General features: G+C 42.8%; 1 protein-coding gene across 3 annotated transcripts in view; it reads right to left on the minus strand.

The window, feature by feature from the left end:
• coro (protein coronin) overlaps nt 1-9,664 on the minus strand; it is a 40,209-nt gene extending 30,545 nt beyond the window's left edge. The window contains exons 1-4 of one of the 3 annotated variants that reach the window (XM_065427468.1): nt 9,504-9,664; nt 8,054-8,254; nt 6,461-6,713; nt 504-679 (exon numbers count right to left, since the gene is read on the minus strand). In XM_065427468.1, coding sequence (XP_065283540.1) covers nt 504-679; nt 6,461-6,713; nt 8,054-8,254 — 630 coding nt within the window. In that variant the 5' untranslated portion in view covers nt 9,504-9,664. Of the gene's footprint in view, nt 1-503; nt 680-6,460; nt 6,714-8,053; nt 8,255-9,186; nt 9,307-9,503 lie in introns of those variants that run through there. The other 2 variants (XM_065427465.2, XM_065427467.2) reach the window with 2 other exon arrangements.
• Nucleotides 9,665-10,841: the final 1,177 nt, after the last annotated feature.

The following is a 10,841-nucleotide window of genomic DNA, read 5'->3' on the forward strand; positions in this document are numbered from 1 at the left end:
CCTTCTTAGGTGCAATTTCTTGCAGCTAAGCAGCTGCTGAGTTGGACACACATTTCAAGCTCTTTAAGTTGTTTTTCTAAGTTTACTTTTCCACTGCAATGATGTCAGTCGCTTTGTAGCATGACGGTTAGTACTGTCCAATTTGACCCAAAAATACTCATCATATTAAACCCAAATGGCTGAAACTTACTTTCCTCCATGCATATTTAAGAGCCCAGGGCTCGAAAACGGATCCATGGTGGTTGTGATGGGAACCAACTAGCAAAACAACAAATATGGTGGTACAACTCGGTCAGTTGATCTAGTGCTGAAGTGGCAGTCTAGGAGTGTCAACCATCACAAAATAAAATCTGGGTTATATCGCTGACATACCAGCTACCACTAACTGCCTCATTTGCAAAAGTGACAATGACTGCCAATAAACATGAAATCTTAAATAAAAATGAAGGCACAAATTGATAGATCCAAACAAAAAGAAAGTTGAAATATTATGACACCCTTACCGCTTCCACATCCCCCGTCCTTGGATTGTACACACGAATTTTGCGATCCTTGCAAGTTGTGACAATGCGGCTGCCATCCCAGTTCCAGCAACAGCTGAACACACTGTCTGGGTGGTCAATGCACGAAAGGATTTCACCTGTGCCCACATTCCAGATGATGATCTTGCAGTCAGCTCCTGCATGCATGGTAAAAAGTGCAAGCTTATGTAAAACGTACTGATGAGTGTAGAGCACATGCAAATTTTTGTCTCTGGTAATCAGAATTCCCCATTGGTGGCACTGGCACCTATCTACCTACACCCCTGCGCGGTTGTTGACATAGCTTCAACTGGAACTTCCAGCTGGAGAACCACCAAAGTATTGTAGATTGTATTGTAATTGTAAATTTAATGGCTTTTTGTTAGGTTATAATGCTTCAAATTATTTAAGTGCCTTTGTTTACGACACTCGGAGTCACAAGTGATAATTTCATTGGCTAACCACTGTTACAAACTTATTGCTTGGCGTAGGATGCACCTATATGAAATGGAACTTTCTCTAATGTTGTCACCAATTCTATAGAAAAAGAATCTTGTCTAATCAGATTGTGTGCATAACGTTAATAAAGGTGTACATTCTCGCATGTATGCAAGCACCAGCAATTACACTAGAATGTACAATGAGTCATGTAGAAATAGCTGATATACTCGAACAGTAGATCAGACTTTGACAATCAAGGACCATACTTGCCACTATCATTGTGCTTTGACTGTTGCTTGTTTTGTTAAGAACAAGTTTATCTAATAAAGAGTTAAATTTTTAACTAGCACTACCACCAGTTACATTTTTAATTGTCACTATAATGTGACAATATGTCACGGTTCGAACTTGGACACAGAGGTTAACTCATAACTGAAAAAATAAAGACTTCCCATGCTCTAGGTTCCTGAAATATGCCTCTTTTCTTTTATACTCAAGCAAGGGATGCTCTAATGCATCCGTTATACCACCCAGTGATAAAAACATATAAGTGATGATGTTGACAGCTTGTCACAGATTTCCACCACCAAATTCTCATGCACAGAAATTTTAAAGGATAACATTTCCAACTTGCCATTTCCTGGCACTGAATGAAAGTCCAAACACATTAATCCCTAGAAAAACTACTGGTGAGCACCAGCAGAGCCCCCTAAATAATTTACTGTAATATGTGCTTCTATGAACCAGTTTTCGTTTCAGTACCCAGCACGTGGATGCGTCATGACATCATGTCACAGTGGCTGGGGCTTAGTTACTCTGATCAATGCGAATGGCGCACGCAAGCGCCACCAGAATAACCACACACAGCAGTCTCGTAAATTTTTATTTTTTTTTTTAAAGCAACGCCATCATGCTTAGATAAACTGCTTCATGACATCCTCAAACTTTTCTCTGGGGTCATGACATCATGATAACGTCAACGATGCAAGGTCTGGCATTTCGGGACAACTTTACTGTCAAATGAAAATGTAAGTGTTTCCCAGCCTTCATATTTCCTAATGTGATTACTTTATGTGCAAGAAGTGCATGGTAATGTTTCCACAACTTCAATAACATGTGTCAGTACTCAACAGTGACATCCCTTTGCCTGCAATGACTCTTTCTACAATTGCGACTCTTTCTGTTGCATTGCAAGAAATTTAATAACCCGAATCGGGGTAATCTACAAGACATTTATGTAAACACTATATGATGTTCAAAGCCTTGTTAAAATGCGTCACTAAAGATAAATACAGAAAAGATGGAAAAATGAAATACTGTATTTACTTGATTCTAACGCGCCCTCGATTGTAACACGCACCCGTTTTCCATGACCAAGGCAAAGAGAGTACAATACCGCGCACCTCGTGCTTTCATATAGAAATACTATTCTCTCATTTGGAAAAAACAGATTCATTCCCAATACACTAAAGTTGCGATGAATAAAAACACAAATGGAAGCGGCGTACCTTGCGGTCAAGGTTTTCACTGCACCAGTACAAGTCGCGTGGGGCAATAGATATCACTCGTCGCTATCAGACAACCCCTAATCATTATCAACAGACCAAAGCATTTCATTCTTGGTGCCGTCCATGGCATTCGAAATCCCGAGCTTTTTGAAGGCCTTGCTGACCATGGCAGACAGGATCATGCACCATGCATCTTTCACCCACCCAGCAAAGTCCTCTAGTGAGGCACACTTCATTTTATTGGCGGGCGTGCATTCGTGGCAGCCACTGACAAGCCATTCGGTGTAGAGCGCCCAAATTCTATCTTTCACTGGTGTGTTCAAACAAACATCGAGCGGCTGGAGCTGCAATGTCATTCCGGCGGGTATCACGACAAGTTTGGTGTTGCATGCAGCCGCCAGCTTGTCCTTGATGCTCTGGTCAAGGTGGCATCTGAACGCGTCGAGCACAAGCATTCCACGCAGACCCAAACTGCCGCCAGGTTTCTTCCGCCAAATGTTATCAATCCAGTCAGCAACCAAGTCCGTGGTTATCCAACCTTTTTCATTTACGGGCACAATCATGGCATTCAGAAACACGATTCCTCTCGGGAGCGCCTTCCATCTGTAGATAAGATACGGGGGCAGCTTGTGCCCATCTGCAGTGCAGCAAAGCATTGCGCTGACTAGTTTTTTCGTGGCCGGAAGACAAAACGCACACTTGCTTCGCCCCCTTCTTTTCAACGGTTGTTATGGCAGGCATGTCAAAGTAGAGCGGCGTCTGATTGGCATTTCCAATCTGTCCGAAGTGGTAGCCATTTCTATGACGCAACTTCAAGATGTACCGCTTAAAACTGTGCAATTTTTCTTCATATCCTTCGGGCAATTTTGGGAATATCCCTGTCCGCCTTCGAAGAGAAAAGCCTTTTCATAAAATCTGATAGCCAGCACCTGCTTGCTTTGAAGTAGGGCTAACCCTTTCTGTAGTTAGCCCTTTCTGTAGGGCTAAGTGCTTCGCCCGTACCTTGAGCAGATCGGTCGTCACAGGCCGCTGTGCTGCTCGCTGCTCTTGCACATATTCTGCAAGCAACTCTTCTATTTCAGCAAAGCGGCCCTCCTTCATTCCACTGAAACCCTTCCTTGTCGCTTTGCTGGCAAAAGTATTCTCCTCCTGTTGGCGCCAGTCCCGCACACAAGTTTCGGGAACTCCAAACACTCGTGATGCGGTCTGATTTCCGTCTATCTCCGCGCACATGATAACTTTTCTTTTAAATGCGGCATCATGGTAGACTCGGCGTGTCTTCGCAGTTGGCGCTTCCATGCTGATTGAATAAACACAGAAAACGGGAAGACAGGTGGTAGACTAGGTTACACTAGCGCCTGGTTACACATACAACATGGATGTATGCACATAGAGGAAGCTACGGCAGCTAGGCTAGAAGCGCATACGAGGCGGCTATTTTTCAAATGCCGATGGCGATATGGTAATGCGGATTTATGGTCGTACTCGATTCTAATGCACATGCAAATTTTGGACCCGTTTTATTGGAAAAAAGGTGCACATTAGATTCGAGTAAATACGGTAAGCCTCAATGTGGCAACGCCCACGTGAAGTTGCTGCGTCATGTTGCCATAACATTATGTATATTGATGAAGACATGTTCCGGTGCATAAGAAAAGAACAGAAAATAGTGTAGAGAAAAAATTTGGAGGACGCTTGAGCTTCGCCTTTAACCCTTTCAGGGTTGATCTTTTTTTCACCATATGCGACCGCCCAGGGTCGATTTTTTTATTGCAGATTTATATTCTTCAAAGGGGCCTATTTAAAAAAAAATTACTGTAATCTTTCTAGGGTGACCGTAAAGTGAGAAAAAATATATTTTGCGTTGGTATATATGTACTGTTTATTCATGTATAACAACAATAATAAAAGGAAATAAGCTTATAGAAATTTAAAATTTTATGCATTGTTATGTACATAGTTCAAGGCTTAGAAAATGCGCACACGAGAATATTTCGCAAGTTTCAAATGCTCCTGCTCTTACACTAATATTTACGTCTATAACATAATCAAACTGTGTAGGTGAGCACACTCAAGAAAACTGTGTGGTTGTGCGCTCATCAAAAAAGCAAAATGTGTGACAAACTTATGCTAATCTTTATCTTATCGCCAACCAGAGGCAATTGGTATTCGCGAGTCTCCAAAAAATAATAATAATAATAATAAACGCATGCACAGTGGCATCCTTCGGGTATGCACACCCCTGTGAGCAATAAACGAGCGAGTAACAGGCGGTCACCCTTTCAGTGATTAATAGTGAGATAGCCAACAGTTCTGCGAGTGCAAGAAGCCGAAACCGCCAGCGGAACAAAACACAAACTAACCGATGCCTGCCTGCACATGCACCAACGTGCAAGCGGCAATATACAGACACGCCGGAGCAAACAAACTACCTCTAAAACAAACCATGACACAAAAACCTAGAGAGGGAGGCGCGAGAAATAAGTTTCCTGTATTCCCACATAGTGGCAGCACATACCAGGAAAGAAACAGTTAGGAAATTGACGTGCTTTTTAAACACACAGATGACACCGTAAATATATGGCATTGACCATTTTAGACTCGCTCGCTGCGCCGTATATTTACGTCATTGACCCTGAAAGTTTAAGAGTGGAACGCGATAGCATTCAAAGACCTCTGACTGCTTCCTGGCAACTGCAGTTTATGTAGCCGTAATGTTTACTGGGGAACACTGGCGGTGAATGCTGTGCATGAAAACCGAGCAGACAAGCTTTCTGGTAGAAATGCGGCCTCTTGCGTGGGCCATGGAGGCAAGCGTCATCTGGATGGTGTTGTTGCATGGAACTAGGCGCTCTATGAATGGTAGAAACACTGGAAAAGGGGTTTATGTTTGAGTTTCCACATAACGGAATTATGTTTTCTGGCATATTCAAATTACAATCCGACACTAGCATGTCTGCAGGTTGTGTTTAAGTTGTACTTTGTGACTTTTCTAATGCAGCCTACTTTGAGGAATTCAATTAATTCAGTAACGCCTCTGTACCAAGCAGAGGGTTAGCGTGGTTGTGGTTCGGAACGATTTTTCGCCAAAAAACTTTCAACATCAGATTTTTTGCAACACTGGGCCTTTAACGCAATCATGTTAAAAGACGAGTGGACAGGTATAACACTGGTCTTCAGCTGTATTAACTTTTTGCAAAGAATGACGTCAAGTCAAAGAGTGACAGAGAAGGACACACCTTGGTGCATGCCTACAGGAGGGGGGCAATATTCTTGACACATTTGATGCACACCTTTTGTCGGTATGGTGAAAAAAGAACTCAATTATCTCGACAAATGGCTTTGTGATTTATGCAATTGACAGCGGTTTTTATCAAATGGGTCACGCATTTGTCCCTCCTCTGTGGGCATGCACCAAGATGTGTCCTTTCCTGTTACCATGTGACTTGATGTCATTCTTTTCAAAAAGTGAATACAGCCAAAGACAAGCGTTCTACCTGTCCAGTTGTCTTCCTCCTCTGAGTTTTTTTTTTTTCCTTACACGCTGGAACATGCCTTTGTATACATAACAACTAGCCCAACTTGCTGCCTTAAATCGTGGATTTTTACACATCTAGTTCAGTCCATTCAATTATTTCTCGGTCTCATGTACAGCATAGCGGACAACAGAGCCAGCCAGAGTGAGCAATGTCACAATGTTCTGCTCCCATGTGACTACCTTCAGCTTCATGACGTCACAACACACCCACCTGGAAAAGAAACAAACTGGCTCATAGAAAATTATTATAGTAAGTTATACGTGGTGCTCTGAGGCTTGCCAGTATATTTTATATGATTTCAAGCTCGAGGACCTTCATTTTATCGCAAAAATGAAAAGTCTGATGATTTTGTGTCAGTACTCCTTAGCGTTAACAGTAAATCACTAAAATATAGCTCAAGATGCAGATCAGAACAAGAACAAGATGTTATCTTAAAGCTAGATTGACTCACCAACACTGAGCAGTACATTGTTGGCTGACGGGTGCCATAGCACCTGTCCAACACGGCGTTCATGCCCAGGCAGCTCGACCACTGGGTCCACGAGTGGGCGGACAAGGCCAAAATTAGGGATCTGCCACACACGAACCACAGCATCATCTGAAGCACTGGCAATTATGTTGTCATTGAATGGGCACCAAGCGATGTCCAGCACAGGTCCCTTGTGCCCAGCCACCAGTGGATGGTTCACATCCACTCGACCAGTCTGCAGAGAAATATATGCTTAGTAGTTGTTGCCCAGTAGTTCACTCACCCAATCACAATGCAGCAGCAACTCACTATTGTCAAGAAATAACAATACATCCATAAGTTTTCCATTCAATATAAATTTCTGGCTCCTGTAACGTAAACTCCTCAGGAGCATACTCTCTTTTAAGGCACACATGAAAGAGTCTTGAAAATCTATCATCAGGAGTTCCAACTCTAACATAAATGCCCTGCATCTATAAAAAACTATGCAAAGGTCCCTATAGAGTTCAGTGTCAGCTTAAAAAGTTCACCTTAATAAGTTAATCTTCTAGCAACTCAGCTAAATACAGGGTTTCCCACCTACTAGGCACAATTTTCTTTTTTCAATGCCAAGCTTTTTATCAAACAGCTTTTAACATACAAAATTTGTATGTTAGCGGCCACCTGAAGAAGGCTCCAATATTTTTATTTTTTGCTATTGTTAAATAATTTATGTTTAGTAATTAGCAAACTCAATTTTTGATTATTGAAGTAACAGCCAATATGTCAACATGAGATTTTGAGTGCACATCTGAAAACATCCATTTCAGTTGTTCGCAGTGCGTTATCATTAGTGTAGCTCTTTTTTCCAGTTTAGAGAAATACCTGTGAGATTTGCAAAGAGCCAGTGCCAGCTCCCTATTGCGTGGCGCAGTGCTGCAGCATTGGGCAAATAGGCTGGTGATGCAATTTTTTCATGGTTATGCAATGTGGCACAAAATTAACACATGTATCCCATGGTTAAATCATTTGTGTACCCATTTTGCCTGTTTTAGACTTGCATCAACAATGCGTGTTACACAGGAAAGTTCTAAAGTTTTTCATGTTACCTTGAAAATGTTAACTGCAGGTCAATTCAGCACAAAGGGGACTCTCTTATGACACATTTGAATGGTTCATAGCGCACTTCAATTAAATATACAATAATTCGGAGCCCTCTCGAGATGGGAGCCAAAGAAAGCTTGCCCCAGCCAAACATTAAGCTGCTCCCAGACCAATCTGAGGTGCCACGTGATGGAGAATCTGTCAGATCTTGGTTGCACACCCAGCTCGAAACTGAGTGCCGCCGAATGCTCAAAGGTGGAGCGTGGCGCTCCGAGTGAACCAAGCAAATGTGTTCTGAGCGCTCAATTTCGACCAGCCGCCGTAAACTGCACTGCAAGTACTCTATAGAGCGCCTGAAAGTGATCTGTCAAATCTGTCAATAGTGCCATTAGAAATACTTGAGATAAAAATGTCAACTAGGAAACACATGTGTGGCAGTTTAGACAATGTAAAGCAGGGAACGAAAAAATTTATGCCTGAAAACATGCTCACCTTGTTCAACGGGAGCACCATGAATGCCCCACCACCTGCAGCTTCTATGATGATGGCCAGGAACTTTGGGTTGACCGCACAAAAATTGGAATCCCATGACTGTTTTGTGATCCTTATGTTATCATAGCACTGCTCTCTTTTCAGTGCCTGGCCAAACACATGGCGAAACTTGCTTGTCCGCACAATGCTCCGATGCGCCATCTGAAGTTCAGCAAAGCCACCAGTCTGTCACTGTTTCTACAACAGCAGTTGGTGCATGCAAGTGTGTCTCTTTTTTTCTTCTTTTTTATGTTTAGAATATTGATTCTCGTAGCAGGTCTGATAAACATTAAAGCAAGAACAGATATGTTCCTCAAATTTTTCCCACGAGAAATAAAAGCAGCATACGCAGAGCTTGTCAGACAGCCGTTTACAATGTTATCTGTGTAGAACAATGTCTCTAGACACAATAGCTTTTTGACGGCTGTGATGAATCGCAGCCGTCTCGTTTCTAAAAATTTCAGCTGAATACAGAAACACGTGCTGTTACGTCGCCAGCCTTGGATCATGACGTCATCTATATGAATCATGCGACTGCTAAAGTCACAAATAGAGAGAGAGAGAGAGAGCATATATGAATCTAATAAGACCGTATAGCTACTTTCTGCTGATAAGTTAGTCATCGCTCAGGGGCAGGTTATTTCTAGCTTTGCACACAACCTGTAAAGGTTGCTCTTGAAATGACGGTTCGTTATCGCTATCAACAGTCACGATATAAACATCACGGCGGGCACGTACTGCTACTGCCAGATTCTGCAACTAGCCGGCGTAAATATTTAGGAGCGTCGGCGCTTTTATGCGTCAGCCGCGATTTCATGTCTAAAAAGAATAAAAACGCCTCCAGCAACGCACGCGTGGATGTTGCGTGCCCTTTATGTCTTTCTATACGCTTAGCTTTCTCACAGCACAAAAGACGTTCGGAAATAAACACGACAGCTATTGAGAGGCGGCTATACGTCAACGATCAAAAGCACCGTCCACACGAAGTTAGTTGCCTCCATTGACAGATTGTCCGCTGTCTAAACATTAAGCATATTCAGCCCACGTAATCCTGATAATTTAGGTTAAAGTGCGAGCAAACAATTCATGCTGACCTTACCGCTGTCTGACGATTTCTTTCGCGACAACGATCCTCATCGGATACGTTGACTTGACCCACTGAAGTTACGCCCAGTTATGTGAGAAGTCCATTTGCACGTGAAGACGGTTCCTACAGTACAGGTGAAACAGCCTGTGTTTTCAATAAACGCATATAATATTTGGACATTTAATAACAATTGCAAAGCAGTGGCAAAGAAACACGCGCACGATCAAGAGCGGCAAGCTATACCTATGCGCCCGTCGTCCCTAGCTCGCCGGACCGCGGCACTCGAAACACCTCACAGAGCCCACGAGTGCGTTATCTACTCACATTTCAACTAAATTCGAAGCCGTGGCCGTCCGATGTATCAAAGTAGCACACTCAAAAGTAGCGCAACATAGCGTGAAGGTCCGTAGAAGTCGATAATCGGCGACTACGATTTGATAACCACAGAAAATGGAAGCAGCAACGCGGGTGTGGGGGCTACGCATGCGCACACGGGCAGGAACTGGCGCTGCCATTTATGGGGCGCGCGGTTTATTTTCTATTTTTTTAACGGCGCTTGCGCGCTAAAGTTTGAAACCACCAGATTTTGCGACGGATGTCGAACAATCGCAACACAAGTGCAGGCATGTTTTTTTAATGCCTTTGTCAATACAATTCACTTTCATAGTTCTACGAAACGTAAAACCTTTGCGAAGTGCACTTACATTTAAAAAAAAAAGGTAACAAAATAATAATGATCTTACTTAAAAACGAGAAATGTCTATAGGGGAGTTATCAATGTGCCGCAATGTGTAAAACCGCAGCATTTCTACTTTTCGTTCTGGAATCATAAGTGCCTAGTCATTGCGAGAGCTAGGGATTGAGAAACCGATGTCATATCATATATCTGTAATAATTATCTTCTTTTCCGTTACACATGTAAAGGTGAAAGTAGGCGTGGACTGCAGATCGGGGTGAAGGAAAGTACACATTAAAATGTTTCTTCAAATAACTCGCAGGACCATACACAGGGGATTAGGACATACGTGAAGCATCTGACGGTACGTACAATGAAATATTCTATGCCGTATGTATAATAGCAACCAAACGATCAGCAGTCATTATTGGTAGTATTCTGCCATATTGCGTACAAGATGTTGCACAAGTTATTAACGAGTTGGTTCTTCTGTAGGCTGCAAAGAAAAAGTTAGCACCACGCCTTTCCCTCACTGAACAGCACCCTCGTTTGAACTGACTGGAGTGTCTTTTCCGGTGTGGATACACTTCAAAAACAGACACAACACTGCTGGTTGCTGTAGAGATTAAGGTAGCAGATTACACATACACAATAAAACAGCCAATCTTGGAGCGCGAATTGATTGACATATGAGCTCAATTTCTTTCTTTTTTTATTTTTTAGCACGTCGGTTGTGCGTGACAAGTTGTCAAACACTGATGTCATCATGACAGCTGTTTCGATTGTGCCAGCGCCAGTACTTCTTTGCGTCATCGCTTAATTTGTACTGCGCGAGCCAAGAACATCCTTTAGGTCAAGCTGGTTTACGACCCCGAAGTACAATTCAGCCCAACTGAAATAAGCTGTAGCAGAAATCACTCGCGGCGTGTGGCGCGCAGATCGAGTCAGCATAATTTTCGAGTTGCGTACGCGCGACGAACGCTAAT

This window comes from Dermacentor albipictus, chromosome 2, assembly GCF_038994185.2.
Source record: "Dermacentor albipictus isolate Rhodes 1998 colony chromosome 2, USDA_Dalb.pri_finalv2, whole genome shotgun sequence".
Taxonomy (NCBI): domain Eukaryota; kingdom Metazoa; phylum Arthropoda; class Arachnida; order Ixodida; family Ixodidae; genus Dermacentor; species Dermacentor albipictus.